Source organism: Necator americanus, chromosome V (genome assembly GCF_031761385.1).
Source record: "Necator americanus strain Aroian chromosome V, whole genome shotgun sequence".
Classification (NCBI taxonomy): domain Eukaryota; kingdom Metazoa; phylum Nematoda; class Chromadorea; order Rhabditida; family Ancylostomatidae; genus Necator; species Necator americanus.
This window is the reverse complement of record NC_087375.1, coordinates 37229923-37248876: the sequence shown is the minus strand read 5'-3', so window position 1 is coordinate 37248876 and position 18954 is coordinate 37229923. Positions and strand designations below refer to the sequence as shown.

General features: G+C 39.4%; 2 protein-coding genes across 5 annotated transcripts in view; one reads left to right on the top strand and one right to left on the bottom strand.

Annotated features, from left to right (window-relative positions):
- The window catches only part of RB195_016349 (uncharacterized protein), a gene marked incomplete at both ends in the record, with an annotated part of 36590 nt that extends 31643 nt beyond the window's left edge, over positions 1 to 4947 (top strand). Inside the window, 5 exons of one of the 3 annotated variants that reach the window (XM_064207466.1) lie at positions 2523 to 2585; positions 4530 to 4580; positions 4643 to 4685; positions 4827 to 4837; positions 4906 to 4947. In XM_064207466.1, the coding sequence (XP_064063347.1) occupies positions 2523 to 2585; positions 4530 to 4580; positions 4643 to 4685; positions 4827 to 4837; positions 4906 to 4947 (210 nt within the window). Of the gene's footprint in view, positions 1 to 2522; positions 2586 to 4529; positions 4581 to 4642; positions 4736 to 4826; positions 4838 to 4905 lie in introns of those variants that run through there. The other 2 variants (XM_064207467.1, XM_064207465.1) reach the window with 2 other exon arrangements.
- Positions 4948 to 5727: 780 nt separating this feature from the next.
- RB195_016348 (uncharacterized protein) lies at positions 5728 to 18588 on the bottom strand (the record flags this gene model as incomplete). Of its 2 annotated transcripts, XM_064207464.1 has the most annotated exons (12): positions 5728 to 5916; positions 6203 to 6311; positions 6361 to 6468; positions 6525 to 6622; positions 6677 to 6745; positions 6796 to 6945; positions 7482 to 7560; positions 9012 to 9147; positions 9205 to 9394; positions 10669 to 10842; positions 18449 to 18480; positions 18579 to 18588. In XM_064207464.1, the coding sequence occupies 12 exons, from the start codon at positions 18586 to 18588 to the stop codon at positions 5728 to 5730; spliced, it is 1344 nt and encodes a 447-aa protein (XP_064063344.1). The 2 variants fall into 2 exon arrangements, with proteins under 2 accessions (XP_064063344.1, XP_064063345.1); XM_064207463.1 differs by lacking the exons at positions 18449 to 18480; positions 18579 to 18588 and adding an exon at positions 16693 to 16746.
- Between the last annotated feature and the right edge of the window lie 366 nt (positions 18589 to 18954).

The window sequence follows — 18954 nt, the reverse complement described above, 5'->3', positions numbered from 1 at the left end:
GTAAATTACTAGCAAAAAATTTTGTTGTTTTTTCTCGTCAGTTGCATGCTTACCGTAGATAGGCCACTGCGGCCGTGGAGTTACGTGTCAGTACACAGTTGTTGTTGAAAGTGTTGCGGTCAGATCGCGAGATTGTGTGTTCAAGTACTGGTTCGCCACTGCAGATCGATTGGACGATGGTCGATAGGGCGGTGGTCCTTATAAGCTCATCGGAGCCCTTTTTCAAGCGATTTTCAACCTTTTTCGTACTGCTGTGCTTGTAATTATCGCTCCATAGTCCATAAATCCTTCTTCATTAGAATCGCTGGGCCAGCGAAGAGCAGCCGGTAAAGGGCTCTGCTTGCTGCGATCGACCGGAGGTTCCCGAATAGTCGGTTCTGCCCTAGTGGTAACCAAGCCTTTCATCCCTCCGAGGTCGATAAATTGGTGCCAGCCATGTCTGGGAGAATAAAAACACTGACATGAGACATCAGCTAGTCCCCTCAAGTCGCTGTATAGGCTAGTTAACCAATAGTAAACTCCAAAAATATCCTGAATCTAAGTGAACGGTCACGGGTGGTGGTTACGCAGCAGTTACGCATAACAAGCGGATTGATTAATGCCAAAGACTGCATCCTTTTTATCCTATCTTGTGCTACCCTGTGTTTTTACGGCAGCTTCTTTCAGGTTGACTTAGTCGCGGGATGTGAGGCTGTGAGACGAAATCGGGGAAGAAGTTGTCAGAGTTTCCAAAGTTTGAGTCTATCAGTTGCGCAATCCACGAGCAGAGGACTTAAACTGACCTCTATTCGCTTCTTTGTTCCGCTCGGGGAGCGACGCGACAAAGCGCAGCTACCCGACAACACGCAGCTGCTTCTCCCGTTCGCTAGCAGACGAGGCGCGTATGCCTGCGCTCGCGTACGTGTAACGTTATTAGCTGCTTCTTAGAGAAATCCATCCGACAGGCCGATTACCCCGCCATTTTCAAGACAATAGAGGGAGTTGAGCGCAATCGCGCCGATAATCGCTGGTCCCAGTATCGTCAGCTACGTGGTATGCTTCCCTTCAAAGCAGCTTATGAACGGTAAAGTGCCGTTGGTGAGAGGTTTCGCTGTGACCGCACTATCGATGGTTTGAAACCGCCCTACTGTCAACCAAGCCTTTTGTCTCTCCGGGGTCGATGAATTGGTATCAGACTTGCCTAGGACGATAAAAAAAACATTGGTTAAATTCATCTGCTAGCCCCTCGCAAATCACTGTACAAGGTGGCTACGCGCTCGTAAGACTCAAATGATTCTGAATTGAAGTGAACGCCGTGGCGCATCCCAAGCAGATTGATTAATGCCAAGCACTTTTATCCTCTTCTTAGTTTAATTTAATATTATTAATCAATAATTATTATTAATAATTAATGGTTTGATTTATAAATAATAATTAATAATTAATAATTCAATTTAATTTTAATTTTGGTGCGGAGCCGCAACGGAAGCGTAGGATTCGGATATTAGGTTCAGAACAGAGCGTGATTCCGCTCTTTTTGCCCTAATCGTAAAAAAAAACGGAATACGCCACGCCGTTTTTACGGCGACTTCTGTCGCAGCGCGCTACCCTCGTGCAGGCGCCGCATCGACAACTTCACAACACTATCCGAACACTACGTTTTCGCTGTGGGCTCCACACTACATCAAATTAATGATTTGCTGCCTTGAGCTTGTCTTTCAGTCATTTTCGGCGAAGCTTATTAATTCTTCTGCACCGCAAATAACAGCTGATGACGACTTGTTAAACTGGAGCACAGGCAGTGCTTTTCAGCAAGCTTTTTTCTTGTTTTTTTTAAACGAAGACTCGTAATCTAGTATGACGAGCTAACCAGTGATAATATCTGTCACTCAGCTTCTTGGTGCTGGATTACATAATTGGTGAGGAATAATGCTTCTCTTTCCTAACTAACTAACAGAATGTTTTTCATTAAGTTGAAGTGACCAACGCAAAATACTAAACAAAAAATACACTTGGATCCAGCCATATTATTGTTATCTGACTAATCGATCACGAAAGCGAATGGTTCGAACGTCTCATTCGAAACATTCGAAGTCGAGCTTTCCAATGAAAACTTATGTGAAAAAACGATGCATCCCTTTTTGTTTTCTGCGGAGGCATTACCGTTGCTGCTTAAACTTAAAGGAACTTAAGCAAATGAAAATTTAGACGAATTTATCTGCTCCGAATGACTAATACAGTGTTTTTAAAGTTTGTTTTTGCCACCCTCGAAGGTTCTGTCGTAGTAGTCTGGTAACAAACGTAGGGTGCTTCCTTGGATTGAGTGGATATGAAATAGAGCACATGATATATGACATCTGGGAAGAAATGGAAGGAATTCAGCAAGAGTTCCACAGCGGGCAGTGTCGTTGCTTTAGCTTCCTTGTGCCCTGTATTAATTTGTAAAATGTTACTCCTTCAAACTTGACTTCTTTGGTTTCTCCTCTATATTTGTTTTTATTCTACTAATACTTCGTTTTACATTAATTGTTTGAAACGCACAGCCTATCGCCGATGGTATCGCCAGGACAGTCACCGACGAAGCCGTAGCAGAAGCCGCGAAGGAGGTCTTCCAACATTATCTCGTCCGCGTTTATATATATATATATATATATTTATTTATTTGTTTATTTATACATTTATTTATTTATATGTAACATATATACAGGATGCGTAGAAAGTTCTGCCCTAAATGTTAATGGCTTACGGGAAAATCTTAGTTAGTTTTATTTAACAAGTGTTTTCTTTTCGAAATCCTTGGATTTTGCGTATAGTAGTGCTGATTATGTGAGTGTGCAGAGGAAAGTTTAAAAAAGAACCTCTGATCTTCTTCGATATGAATTCAATAAGGTTTTCAGTGTGATCCGTAGTGAAAAACTGAAAAAAAAAACCTCAAGAGCAGTCCACAGGAGTGCTGAAAGTTTGAAAGTGAGGTTGAGGCGGATTTAGGACGAAATAATGGCGGATAGGTGTGTGGGTGCATGGCGATAGCGGGCGGCCTTAGAAGACCATCACAGATGTATTGAAGCATATGGAGGGTTTTGTTGAAATGTTAATTTGTTCAAATGATTACTTGTTATTTTACAGATTTTAGGACAAACTTTTTACGCATCTCATATGCAATATTGTGTGATAATATAAATTCTTGCCGTTTTTATGTTTCGCTTGTTTCCACTTTATATGTTTGAACTTCAACAAAGTGCATGTGGTTATTCAAAAGTCCATTCCTTCTTCTACTTACTTATTGCTACCATTTCTCCGAATAACCTAATAACACTTTTTTTTTACGAATCTGAAATGGAAATTTCGGGGGGCGTGAAGACCATTCTCGAGATTTCCTTTAATTCATGTTTTGCCGTAGTCAAAAGCTCGGGATATTTGTACAGTAACCAAGACTGACCGAGAGGTGCTAATTTTAAAATGGAAATTAGAAAAGTGTTATTTAAATTTTTAAAAAATCAAAGGTGCTGCCGAAATAGAAAATTTTGTTTCGTTATATTCACATTCAAAAATGGACATATTAGCTTTGCCAAAATTCAAAAAGATAAAGTGAAAACAAACAGACTATAAAAAAGGTGAATATGTATAGAATATATTCTATACTTTTGTATTTTTTGCATAATATATGCATTATATATATAAATATCCATATATGTTGTGAATTTTACCAATATAGCATACATGCATGCATGGCTTCTAAGGGCAGGCAGCCAGGTGGACTGGCACTTCCGTCAGCAACTCTGTGATGATGCTATCCGTGAGGTATTGTTGGTGTAGAGCACCACTACATAGGCTGAATTTAGATTTTTCTCTTTTTTTTACTTTGAAAGGTAGAAGAAAAATAGATTATTATTTGATAATTACATCACATTATTGATTTAAAGGTTTATAATTAGAAAGCAGTAGTGTTCCTTGTCATAATTATCAATTGTTGTGGTTTAGCATCTCTTTGCGCCAAGCCTATTGTAATTATGTTCAAAAAACAACGCAAATTATGAAAAGTGACTTGCAAAATGCATCCTGTTTGCCAAGGGCGACATTAGTCTTAGTATTCGGTTGAGGAATAAATCTCCATTTATTTTAGATTTCAAAATTGCTGCCAAAAACAACGTTCTGGCAATCATTCTATTTCGTCCGAAAGCGAATGAATCTTCCTCTACCCATTAGTATTTTTGCATTTTAGTGTTGATTTACTAATTATTCTTCTTTCAGATGATTAAAATAGAAGTGTCCATGTCTATAAAAAGAGCATTTTTCGCACGTTCCCATGAATTGTGACGGGAGCAATGTGGAAGGCAAAGCTGTTTGTGGGGAGATCCCAAGATCGAAAATTTCGTGCTTTACTAGCTGTTTTTAATCCACAACCCAATGTATTACAGTAAACTCTTAATCTCACCATGTTACCATATCCAGTAGTTCGCCGTGATAGCTGGTGGCTTGGTTGCCTGCCGTGACACTTTAAGATTAGAAAATGGCTGGTTAAGAGTTGAAAAGAAATACCACTATTTCAGGCGAATGTTCGATCGAAAGCCGCTGAAACGGCGGAGGAGGTCACTACACAGGTGGATCGTGCGCCTCATCCTAATTCAAATCACAAATCTCACTATAATAGAGACGGTTTCAGGAGACATCATCTTCACGCGAGCAGAAAAAGACCGATACGCTGCGTTCTACGCGAGGCAACGGCGAGACGAAAAGGCGATGCACAATTCTCTGAATCTGTTTCTGTTCTGGAATTTCTCCAGTCCCTCAATGTTACGATTTCGACGTTTCATGTCTCTCTAGCACCTGATAGTTGTTCGCTCGAGTCTTGAGAAAGGTAGCAGGTTGCTAGCGATTTGCTGTTAAATAAATTGCACTTTACTAATGACTTCATGTTGAACGCAGATACTGGGCTCCTCAGCAAAGAATATACGAACATCCGTGTAAAAATTGATCTGAAGGACCATGAAATTGCTGTGAGTTTGTGAGCATCTAACCGTTCTACCTGCAAAAATCTGACTTGATTAGCATCTCTCCATAGTTAGATTTCATCCATTTCATTTTTGATAAAGTTCTTGCCCCACCAGTGCCTGCATGTTTCATTTTGTATGTGTAAATTTCAAACGTATTTGCGAACTAGTTGAGATTTTCGAATAAAGGCTGGCTTTTGCGAAGGTTTTTTTTTGGAATTTGTTCAATCATGTTGATCTAAACAAAATTTCCTTGGTTGAGTTATTCCGCTGTTTTGTTTTTGTTATGACGGGTGGGTTTTTCTTATATTTCTCTTGGACAATTTTCGATTTTGTCTAATTGCTATTTTTCTCTTTTCTTCTCTGTGAAATATAATTAATCCGAAAATTCTTGTCATCTCTACAACCATCTCGAACCCATACGAAGTCCGGCGTTAGCCGAACGCTCAGGCTGTTACTAAATTAGAGAGTATAAAATAGAAGTTTTATTTCAGACAAACAAAAATCACAGGTACAAGGAAACCATGTCAATAACGGCAGCAAAAGAAACATCTTCGAACTAGAATATGTATTTGCGGTGAACAAAAAAAAACTCCCGTACTTATGAACATGCAGCATAACGGCTCAGATACAGAAGTACTTGACACAAGGGAATAAAACTGCGAAATACACATATTTTACATGGACTGTATATACTCAACGACTTCAGATGTGGGAACGTTTAGTGAAAAAATCTTTACTGTGAAATAAATTGGAGTTAGGCTACGTCTTCGTCGATGAATTTGATGGAACTGAAGCTTGCACCGAATGCTTTCATCGGTTTTTTAATGTCTTCTGTTCGTTGCGGTTTACGGCACATAAAGAACAGCACTATTGCAATAAGAGCCAGACATAAAAACAGGACGCATACGGTGATCAGCTTCGGGTAGATCGACGGTTCTATGTCCTGAAGCACAGGCGCTTTTCTGTACGAAGTTCTCAGGACGTCAAGCACCACATCTGTTTATGCGAAACGTTGTACCGGGAAGGTTGGCGTTTTACATCCCACTTCGCTCTCCGCTCAGGTAAGGGACAACGAATGCTGGGACTTAACGCTTGGAGAAGAGTGCCAGTCGTGGCGCAGTGAGATAACAACCAACAGCAGTTTCCATACTATTTACTCTCTCGGTACAACGCTCCACGTTGTGTTTCCGTAGCGAATGGCATGTATCAAACTTGGCAGAGTTACAAACCTGAGTACTATTGTATATACAGTAACCACTGTTACTAACAGTGCGAAAGAACGGGCAGCGGAAATCTGGGCAAAGAAGCTGTGGTGGTGTTGGACGGTACTGTCGCACCCTGGAGTACTCAGAGTTGCTTCTTTGCTGAAACATTAAGAACTGCAGACCTGTCACTGCTCTTTGTGAAAAGTGAATTCCAGATTGCCATGTGGAGAATGGACAAGCCTCGTTCAGAAAAGTGCGAGCAGTCGTAGCCGAGCACGCTAAGATCCATCCTAGGTCGAAAAGTGCGTTGCCTAAGCATTCGAAAGGACGTTCCTGTATTTCTTACTGTTCTGGAAGATTTGTGAGAGCCGACTCGCGGAGCAGTGGTAGTACTTCTACAGTGAAATTCGGCTTCCTGAAGTTCTTCTGGACAATTATTTCTACCTGAAAAGATCGGATCTAATACTGTCATGTAGAACACGTTATAGTTCTCTTCACCTGGTCCCACACAGAATTTGAATTGTACTGGCTGTGAGATTTCCACATCGATAGCATGTCTTGACAAGCCTTGAATCCATGTGCTTCCAAAATGTCTGTGAAATAATGTGAACCCATACCTTGTGGGCGTGACTTGCATCCGTCCAAATCCCACTGCCGGAACTCCTGAGGATCACTAGAAAAGTCCGTACTGGAAGGAGTTTGTGCAGCTCTTCGACGGCTCCAAGCACTTCGATCGCTGTTTGGCGGGTTTCCGAGGCCTCACCGTCCTATGGTCAGGAAATGTAACGGTGCTTAAACGGGGCATTCCACGAATCTGACATGTTGAAGGAATCCGTTGAAGGAAAGGGAAAAGCTGAAGGAAGGAAAAAGCTAGAGATGGAGTTGTAGATTGCAGGATCCGGGGCGGTTCTCCTCACCTCTCCCTACCCGTCGTAACAGACGCGGCTTGGAAATCGCTTTAGTTCCTACAGGGTGCGTTAGAATCCCTTACTATGTATACGCTCTTATCCTCCCAGCGCTATATCCATTGGTTTCACTTGAGTAGGCGGCGTGAAGACATCTGTGATCTTCGACCGCTCGCACTTGGATGCAACGCCTGCACAAAGGTGGCGCGCTGCAACTGAAATCGACGATTAGGGAGAGATGAGCGGAACCATCCCGGATCCGCAATCTACAACCCCATGACTAGCATTTCCCGTGAGCTCCTCACCTCAGATTCGTTTTATGCTGCTTTTAACTCAAATAAGTAGGAAATCTTTCCAAAAATACGATACTGGGGCTTAGAAATATCCTGAACACATACTTGGATAGTAGCTGCGATCACTATCAACTTCCAAGAACTCTCGTAGCCTTTGATTCGTTGTATGGACTGAACAATGGCCCTGTAACAGTGAAATGAAATGAGTAAAATAAGTTTTGAAAGTCAAGTTTGCTAAAACTGGAGCCAAAAAAAAATGAAGCAATATAAAGAATTTAACAGCCTCATAAAATTTCGGAGACTGGAATAGGTCTGATCGGAAATCGACATGTTCCTGCCATTTTTATATTCCGCTTGCTCTCGTTCCATCTTTTTGAAATCTGGCACGGTGAATATGGTCATTTATGGATTTATATATCAGAACTTGATATTTTTCTTTTACTTCAATATCACTTTTTAGTTCCCATCTATGAACTTGACAAACCAATCCCACTCAGTCCTTGTAGTTATGACACCCTCTCCGTAGACGGTACAAATAATCCAAGCTGCTTTTCGACTGCTTCTTGGCTGCGACAGAAGTTGAAATAAAGGAAATCCCAAAAGAATTTCCTCGTCAAATGGAATTTCTATTTTAGATGTCTGAGAGTAATGCAAAACTAGGTTGGTCCGAAAAATGGTGGCATCAAGTTCGTGAAAAAGTGATCTTTCCAATTACCTATCCACTATAAAGAAGTTTAAAAAGATGGCAAACAAACGAAATATGAATTTGCAGTCTTTTGGTCGGACCGACATGTGGGATACAAGGATGTCATGAGTCTGTCCTGGTTCGGCAGAAACAAGCAGTCCATCCCTTGAATCCACTCGCGTCTCTGGGCGGGTACAAGGCCGCTTTTGGTTCGTGGTTAGCCCTTTATCCGCCACCTGAGGATGCGCCACGAAGCCTCGCGACAAACCGTGTGTGATCCCCCTAGTGAGGGAGATCCGTGGCGTGAGCACTTACGATCCAGGATTTAGGTTCCTGCGGTTCGTACAAAGGCCAAATTCCTCTGCCAGCTTGTTGTAGTCGTTCCTAACAGCTATTGCTCAGCCTCCTACTTTCCTTTTGTCAGGATCGCTTCAATGGATGGTGTAATTGTCGATACTGAGGATCTCTGATGTTTCCTGCTATGCAACAAACGGCGCATGCAGACATCGCAGAAGTCTGGATAGAGCGGCTTGCTAGAGCTCACTTGACAGCGACCCGCAGTTCAGTTTTTCGAGACGGATGTTTGCTGCCAAAAATTCCGTGTTTCCCCCAGGGCATTAGACCATTGCATGCATTTTTCCACCAGGGCATGGGCTCTGAGACAGTCTTAGACGACAGAACTTTTCTGCAAAGTATGGGAAGTTTTTGTCATATAAGAGTGCAGGTTATATAGCTCTTACGTTACCAATGCGTATACTCAGGTGCCTGATTGAGTTATTAGGAACAGGGCCGTCACTTGCAGGTAACAATCAGAATTGTATACGCAGCCCTCACATGACATCATTTTACGTATTACAGGAGGTCGCGGAATTCAATAGTAATGACGAAGTTTACAATCTGGGCATAGTTTCGCTGCAAATAATCGATATCTGGAACAAGGGCAGATTCACTTTGCCTGATCCACAAGGTTGTCGTCTCGATCGTTGTTTTGCACCACCGCAAGACCAGGATTGAATACACGTAGCATTTTGTCCAACGATGGTAACACCATCGACGACGATCGGTGAGCGCAAGAATCCAGAATACCTAAATGAAATTAGTTCAGCTATGGCAACTAAATATTAACATGTAAGAAGATAGTACCCGCTTGTAGTATCGAGTTATTGGATTTGCAATAAGTTGTAAGGTGTCCAATGTCTGAATAGATAGATATGGAAGATGGTCTTAGTGTGTCAGAGAAGTCCTCTGCTTCTGATGGAGGTACATGAGTGCAGGAGTTTAGAGATACGTAGGAAAGCGGAAAGTCGGTTGATTGCTCCTCAAGTTGATCTGCCTGGAAGAAGGTGGTGACGGTTTGCCGGAAAACACAAACAGAAACTTTGCCCGTTTTCAGACCACATACTTGTCAAAACTAAATTAGTAAAGTAAGTATATTTAAAGTAATATAAGTATATTTGAAGTCAGCAGCTCATTTAGTTTCGAATGGTATTTTCAAAATTTAATTTTGCCCAATTCCAGGAATTCCGACGGTTTCCGACGGATTAATCCGTCGGTGACGGAATTTGGGACACAAGTTAGTAGCGGTGTTGTATGCGGGGAGACGAGTCTCACTGCGTCGAATTGTTGATACGCCGCGATGCAATCGTAATAACTCGAAATGGATTTGTCAAGAAGTAAAGGAAACGTTTTGAAACATCTTAAGTCCGTGAAAGCTGCTGTGTTGCCCTATGTGGCTCCACCGTACGATTGCCTCATCACATTAATAACATCCTTTCTTAAGAAATAGGAACACGAATTCAAACTTAAATAATGTTCAAATAGTAGATAACAGTTTGCTTGATGATTTCAAGTCAGCACATTATTCTGCGCTAATTGTTGAGGAGAAAAAGAAGAAAAATTCATGTTTGGATTGAGTTTCCAAATTGTTGCGGTATCGAATGAATGTACGGAGGTACGAAAAGAAGTTTGACAACTCTCCAAATGTAGTACCGACTCCTTTAGAAAGAGCGTCAAAATTCCCCATCATTTCGTGGATGCTCAAGAAAATGCTATCGCTTTTGATTCTTATTGATTTAATTTTAATGTATATATATATTAATATTGGTGTCTATCTTGCTTCAATCAACGTTGGTTCTCGCCGATTCGCTCTAAAGCCATTTTTTCATCACGAAGACACGATTGAACAAAGTCTTCGTTGTGACTTTTGTTCGGAAATGCAGAGAAGAAAATAGAGAAAAATAGAGAAGAACGGTAATGTAGAATAAAGGATTTTCTAGCAAAAAATATGACCAGAACATTAAAATTGAAAGGCGATGATTTACGGATTCGAATAAAGATCTCTTTTGCGCTTCTTGTTTTCTAGCTGCAACACACCTTTTCCGGAATGTAAACCCCTTCGAAGACTATTTGAAAATGATCAAGTTACAATAATTAGCTGCTATCAAATCACCATCCCACTATCAATTAGAAAGTCAACGCTACGTTATTTTATTTCACTTCAAATGTGTAGTCTCACCAATTGTTTAGATCTAAACATTATAAGGTATATTCCCAAATACGTAGGACGGTTTTCACCTCTGCAAAAGAGTCGAGTTGAGAACGCTTTACCTGTAATGATATCAGATCCATCCACAGATCATAAAATTCTCGATCGGTTGTGAGTTTTTTCTCGATACGACTTACATCCTCAGAATTAGCAACGACCGTGTAAACAGGAATCAGAGCAAGTAGAATACCAGCCAACATAGCACTATCCATCAACGGATCATAGCTGTTCGAAGTCTGGAAAAGTAGTGAAATCGTGGCGATTTGTGCAGTGAAGTTATATCACGAGGGTGACGGCGACTTTTTACGACCGCATCCACGCAGACTCAATATCTTGGTCTTTACGATGTATAGGAGTAAAAGAATGAAAGTAATGGGGAATGCTACATCAACTCGCTTACGTCACAAACATATCACCGAGTGTCCCATATTTCACCATTTCATATTGAAGTTATTCAATATCTGATAAGGTTATGGGGCTAATAAATGGCTGGAAAGGGATGGCGTGATATCCAAATTGAAAAAATTGATGAGTTTTATCAAATAAAACGCACAAACTATCTTCGAAGGTCCCTACCTCCCCTTCACACGTGCGAAACCAAACAGCGCAACAGATTACTTTTGCAATGCTTTGCGGTTGGCACACTACTCTAAAGGTCCTGTTGACGCGAGGAAAAAAAGGAAAAAAGCTGCAGCAAGTAGATGAAACGCTTCACGAAGTGACGACATACTTTTCAAAGAAAAAGACTTCCAAAATAAACAGATTTTCTTTGTAATCTTTCGACGAAATGTTCAATTAATTTAGCGCTATCACTTTTTTCCTAAATTCCCTTAAAGGCATCACCACAATCAGATAGGGGAGAGGGGGACTATGGAGAGGGGTGATTCCGCGATTTCTTCCTAATTGCCGTAAAACGGCCCGGAAGTGCGGCGCCGCACAAGGCTGGTGCGCTCCAGACAACTCCCTGTAGAAAATGCGCCAAAACGCCTGAAGCCTCTTCCGGCCCGTTTTTTACGGCAATTAGAAGAAATGACGAACCCCCCCAAATTCTCCCATATGTATACGAATACTCCACCTGAAACCGTACTACCTAATTCGTGGAGTGATCCTTTAAATCATGGAGAAGAATAAAAAGAAATAAAAGTGATATGAAAGGTAAGATCAGCTTCTTTTGTCTTCCGAAGAAACATGTAAAATAAGTAAAAATTCCGTTAATTACATTAGGTGCTAGAATTACTGTAATTGCTGATATGTGCTGTAATCGATTCTGACAGAGGGTGCAACAGAAATATCCAGAGACAGAAGATTAATGACAGTACTGACGCTAACAGAGTACAAAATCTTATTTAATTCGCGATATGAGCGTTATAAATAAGTAAATAAATTAATTAATAAATGAATAAATATGAAAAGTGATTAGTCTACTGTCAGACGCCAAACCAAAAAAACGACTGCCTAAAGCCAGGATTGCGTGAATTTGGGGAGATTAGCCATATTTCTTGATATGATGGATATTAACATCTACGGGATCAATGGAGATCGATGTTTCGGCCATGATGTTAGTGTTCCTCCGTTCTCACTTATTTTTGCTATGCACTTACAGTTACAGCTTGTAAATCCAAGTTTGCTTCGTTTGTCTTGGAAGAAAATCGCTAAACCAAGCAAAATCTGGATTTAAATTTGAACAGATTAAATGGACTCAAAAGCAAGAGCTGCTCAAGTAAAGTGAAACTGAAAGTAAAGGTGGTTTGCTGCCACACGGAAACAACTGCACATCTATTATACATAGCGTATCGCATTGTGTTCAAGTGTGAGCGTTTTCTATTAGTGAAGACTATGCATAGAAACAAAAACTATTTCTGAGATTTTTTACACTACTCAATAGAGAATTTCTCACCTTACAAGAGGCTTTTTTTTAAAATTCTCCTCATTCTTTTTTCTACAGATCATTGAAGTTGAGCGAGTCAGGTCGGCAAAACGAAACATTTTTGAAAAGTTCAATTATTTGCAATTATTTCAAGGTCGTAAGGGTATTGAGGCTCTTTGTAAGACTTGTGTTGTGCAAGAAGAACATCGAATGAGCCACGAAGAATTTAAAAGAGGAAAGAAGGATTCAAAAAACCAAAACATAGAAATCAATAAGAAGCATCGAAATGCAGTTGGTCGATGGTGGAAGTTGCTGTAAACGATGGGAAGAACAACAATGCCGCGTGCTGTTGATTAATTCGATGTAGTTCTATCTTTCCAGAAAAGAGGAAATGGGTTTCACTCACCCCGCAAAAACTGAGTCGACAGGGGTCACAACAGAATGTCAAATAACAAAAAGAGGGCTCCTTTTGAGTTTGCTGTTTCTCTATATAGTGCACGACTCTGTGCTTCAGCGACCCTATCGTCTCAATCAAATGAAAAAAAAACAAGTGGTGTAGAAAATGCACGATCAAATTGACATTGACATTCGTCTAATTGACATTCTGCTTTATTAATCCTTAAAAAATAAGAGTTAACAAAATTAAGGAGTCAGAAGTAGGCTATCTTGTGGAGTGAGGAGTTCTGTTACAAGAAATGTAACATTTGAAATGCTTCTTATCTTTCCTTGTATTCCTCAATCAAAAAAATCACAGAAATACTGAAGATGCAAATCGATAATTTATGAATGGTTTATATAATAAATGAAAGAATAGAAGAGAAGTGAGGTGAAGAAAAGGAAACTTTTGAAGGAAATGTGAACAGAAACGGAAGCCACTTCATGAAATAAACGGTTTGAAGGGTGAATAATAAAAATCAACAAACGGATAATTGGCATGCGAAGACAAAAGCAACCACTGAGTAGAGTCGAATTGCAAAAATCATACATAATGATGACTGGTTCTGGATGAGGCGTTTGAGAGGATACATTACAAATGATCTGACTCTCCGGGCTCTGACGAAGGCGATGCCGCCGAAACGTTAGCCGTAATAAAATTTGTTAACAATCTTGGCTTTTGCTTCAATTTGACAATCGACAATGCACGAAACATTTTTTGAAAAGTAAAGGAGAACTCTAAGAGCAGTTCTGATGCTCACTGTAGCCATTCGTAACTTCGGCGCACCATCTCCTGTATTGCTCCTGCCGGATTCCTTTCTCCACTTTCTGGTCCTATTAAATCGCGTGCAAAAACAAGGAATATGTTTAAAAAATTGTGGAGAAATAAACAACCGAGGGTAAGTTGGTAGCAAACGTTGACGCGATAACTGGTCAGCAGCACGTAAAGAAGGAAAAATTATTCCAACATTAGACCTTACTCATCTGTAAACCTCAAAAATGGGAGACAAAAACTTTTTTTATAATAAATCTCTTTTTACGTATATTAAAACCCCGGAGAAGCGATATCATAATAAACAGAACAATTGTGATCAAAAATTAGCGATCTCAGTCTTGAAGTGGACCTGACTATTTAAAAATTGTCATTTAAATAGAAAATCTAACTTTAGAATGAACATGGCATGGAGATTCTCCCAAATCACTCCTTCGTTCCCTATGTGGAATAATCGGCAGCCTTAAACCTAAGTACATTTATATAGAATGCTCAGAAATGTGGACATATCTGCATTTTTAATTAATTTATTACATAATTACTCTCACGAGTATAAATCGTGGTCGACTACGGTCAATTATGATATTATGTGGCAGAAGATTAGAAAGAAAAGAAAACAAAGGGAGTGAAATAACAACTAGCACGTCAAGGAAAGAAACATGAAAGAAAGCACCAAGAAGACAGGTGGGCTAAAAATGATGAAAAAAAATGAAAGTAAGAAACACAGCGAAAAAAGAAGAAGCAATGAGGAAAAATAATGCGAGAAAAGAATTTCTGACAGCCGTTATGGGCACCCAAAACTCTGCAACTACAAACGGCATACAATCAGGATCATCCGACTGTAGTTGCTGTGATTCACTGCCAAATACCGGGTTCGGGCGCAATTTCACGGTGTTAATGGTATTGGTGCGTACGAAAATCGGCGAGTAATTTGCGATTAACCAACAGGAACAGTGAAATGGGAAAAACGAAAGCTGCCACATTTTGTAAAAAAAAAAATAATGACATCTGTTGGACAAACGACGAATTTAGACGTTACGGGATATAGGTTGTCGTTGATTAGGCTGAGTTGGAGGAGTAGAGTACTTTTGTGGAAAAAGCTCTGCAAAACCTAATTATCCAAAGCACTTTTTGCAAAGCGAATCAATCCGGAGGCACGAAAAACTGAATGAGCGATGCAACAAAACATAAATACGCGCTCACATTTGCAACATACGTTGGTAATCGTTGGTAATGAAGTTAGAGAGTGTTCAGGGAACCCAGAACTTGTGCTAGAGTAGTGCATAAACAAGAAATGTGAAGATGAACGAGATGAAAAAGTAAGCATATTTTCTTTTCTTGTATTAGGTTACTACAAAAAATAGGAAATTCATAGATACAAGCCGTGACATAAGCGCTTGATTTTAGAATAGACAGAACAAGTTAGAAACAGGACGCCAAATATTCCGGAGATTTATGAAGTAAGGAGTGGATACTGTTTCCCGAGAGGTCTCTTACGGATGTAATCTTTCTTTTCTTTAAACTCTTTGGACCAGAAAAGCTGTTCTTTTCGAGGTTCGAGCAACAGTTACGCGGTAAAGGAAAAGATGTTAGGGCGAGCAATTAGGTTATCATGATTAGTCCGTTAAGGTGACTCTGCTTCATAAAAAAAACACGTACTCACAAAAAGCACGACTATTTACTTTACTACTACAATACTATTTACTGACGATAAATATTGGGTAAGTTTGAACAAAGAGGTTTTTTACCCTCTTTGTTCAACAATATTATTATTGATTTGCCATCCTATTCGGTTTTTGCCTAGAGTCACTGTCTTTGAATCGAAAATTTGCAAAAAAGTTAGGAGAAGTTATTACAGAAGGTAGTTATTTCGGATGTGTTGTCAACTTGCTTCTATTCACTCAAAATAGAAGTTGGAGCTTCATCAGAAAAAGAAGCAGAGCGCTACACCCAATTCTTCCTATTAATGCGGCATAGAGGTATATCTGTTTAATTTTCAACAAAACACATTCAAAATTTTTAAAAAGAAACAGAATTTCCAACCCACTAATTTCGATGCGCAGCAAAAACAAGTTTCACAATTTTTTGAGATTAAAATAAAGTTAAAAAAATCAGACAATATTTTGAATTAAACCTACTGCGATTCGATCTCTGTAGGTTTTTCAAAAGGTAGTTGAAAACATCGGGTCATGTGAATGGAACATTTGGATGCTAACTAGTTAAAAATACTACAGGTACTGCCAATGACAAAGCCTACAACAGCAATCAAAAAATTGTGTCGATATTCGAACCCTTGAACCTATTTTCAGTAATCCCTAATTCACTGGCAGATTGTTATTTACCGATGTGATTGATCAACTAACTCCCCTTTTCTCATTTTTTTCCTAGTTTTAAAAAACCACCCCAACGCGGTACGTCACTCAAAATTAAAAAACAGGACAGAGCTTACTAATAAATGATCTTCTTATATTTGTATAAAATTCTTATCTTTCATATAAAATAATAACATAAAAATCTGTAATTTTTGAATCCAGTGATTTTGGCAGCAAATTGATTTTTGAATGGATCAAAATTTTAGGCAGCCATGTGTATTGAGAAAATTTTTTTTCCCTTTCACTGCCTTCGCAACTTTTATCACGTAGTTTGTATCAATTATTATTGTTGATTATGATTATTTGTAATAATCTCAATTATTCAAGTAGTCGATGTTACTCGTTTTGACAGTAGGACGAAAAAACTCATGATATTTAAACAGCTCACTCTAAAGCGAGGATGTACATCTTAGTTCAGAACGCTATGTGTAACTTATACTATTTTTCTTATTCTTCCTGATTATCCTCGAATGATGTTTCATTTGGCCTGATTCTTGAATTATACTTTTAAAAAAAAAAAACACCTATCTTTATAGCATCTTGCACCCCTTAATATATGCTATTGAACATAGACTACCCTTTCTTCCTTTTCTCCTTGGTCTCTTCATTTCCTCCTCCTCTTCCGACCTCTTATACGAACCCCTGTTGAGAAATTCTTAACGCACGCTTGATCCTGGTCATTGATCTTTAGCATAGCTAAGAATGGGGCGAGACATTCAGAAGATATTATTTAGTATATATAATATATATCAAGTGCATACGAAACGCTCCGATGACCTTGTCACGACAAGTAGCATAGTGCTGAACTCCACATAAAGCATGGCTCAAAGTTCACTCACCATGGAGCAGACTTCAGGCTGGTTTGCAGAGCGCCTCTAGTGATCGAAAACATCTAATTGACTCGCAAGTGAGTGGAAGAGTCGCCATAATGAGACCAGTTCTCATCGCACATACACACACGAGCCAGCCCTAATTTAAGCGACTCACCTTTCAAACTTTTAGCCCGTATCGAGTTGTTTTTGAAGAAAAGCCTGTTATTTCTTCGTACTAAGTCTGATATCTTTGTTATTTCTTTAATAAAGAGCACAATATGGGAGAGGTCTATGCAGATGGTAAATGCATGGTGCAAAGAAAAAGAGGCAAAAAAAAACAATATAATTATTTCAGATTAATCACATTATGTAACGGAAGCAAGACTACGTGCGTTGAACAAATATGACTTTAGTGTTGAAGGGACATCGTGCACCTTCACTTATTTCCCAGTGGGCCTCGCTTAATGTCAGAGATGCACCAAAGCTCACCACGCTAGACCGCCCACTCTCGCTGACTTTTGCCTTTACCGCGCTGGCGTGTCTCTTGCCTCAGCTCATAGTTACGCTTCCATTTATCGGGCGTTGTGCTTCTGCGAATTTGACATTTGGAAAACCAGCACTTCGAAATAGAAGCGCATGTAAAGTAAAACTGAGATGGGAGGACGATTTTTATTAGCCTCGGTCGAGAGAGATTAGGTTTCCCATCCGATAAAGGTCAACCAGCCGGCAGCTCACGTTTAGCGCAAGCAAAATCTCGTTGGCTTTGTCCTCAAGGTCATCCAGCCTCTCTGAGGAGGACGAGGAGTTCCCAGACTCATGTAAGCTACTAATTGCTTGGCTTTGCGTCAGCTGGTCAGCTTATAACTGTTCTGCAAAATCAATTTTATTCTTTTCTTAGCAAGTACTGCCAGCGTTCTGCCTATAACAGGGTCTTTGTTCCGTACAGCAACAGAGCTAACGAGGTCTGATGCGAACAATCCATTACAGTTCGTTCTTTTGATTGAAAACATTCTACCGTTCGCGTCTGAATATAAGAGGTGGCTTGTCGCGAGAAATGTGACAGTTTGTCTTTCTGCAGCAGGAGTTAGGCGGCATGATTCCATCTATATTTGACATACTAGACGGATGTCGATACCACCAATCAATGACACCAGCAAAAAAGAAATTGTAAAAGAAGACTAATTAGAGTGTTAAAAGACTGAGAAGAAACTCAACAGCATGATAAAAGGGTTGAAGTTGGCAAAAGTTAGAAATATGGTTGGAAATGCAAAAAATAGTTTGAAAAGATAGGAGTAAGTGAATTAATTAAACTGCGGAGTGAGAAAGGTTAGAATTTTAAAGAAAGAGTGCTGATAGTAAAAAAAGAACATCAGATACACACGATGTAATAAAATGGATAAACAAGGAGAAGAAGCGTTAGTTAAAGTAAGGTAAATATGAATAAATTTTTGAAGGAATGTGAGAGCAAGCAATTACATCAATTGATTGACGCAATTGGCAATTGACGCACGCGATGAATGATGATAGTCTTCACTCGAAGTTTACTTGAAAGAACTAGTAGAAAATTGTCGTTTCAAGAATTACCAAGTTTCTGTTGTATCTGTAGCTGCTGTTTCCTCATAACAAATCCATGTAAAATCTCTCAACTTTCTAGAAATTTTTGAAATTATAGATGACTAAAAAGGACCATCTAAATGTCTAAGTAAACATATACCTATCTGCATGTGTAGCTGTTGTTTCCTTATAACTAATCCATGTAAAATCTCTCAGCTTTCTAGAAATTTTTGAAATTATAGATACAGGGGACAAGGGCTAAAAAGGACCATCTAAATGTCTAAGTAAACATATACCTATCTGCATGTGTAGCTGTTGTTTCCTTATAACTAATCCATGTAAAATCTCTCAGCTTTCTAGAAATTTTTGAAATTATAGATACAGGGGACAAGGGCTAAAAAGGACCATCTAAATGTCTAAGTAAACATATACCTATTTGCATGTGTAGCTACTGTTTCCTTATAACAAATGCATGTAAAATCGCTCAGCTTCCTGGAAATTTTTGAAATTATAGATAACTAAAAAGGACCATCTAA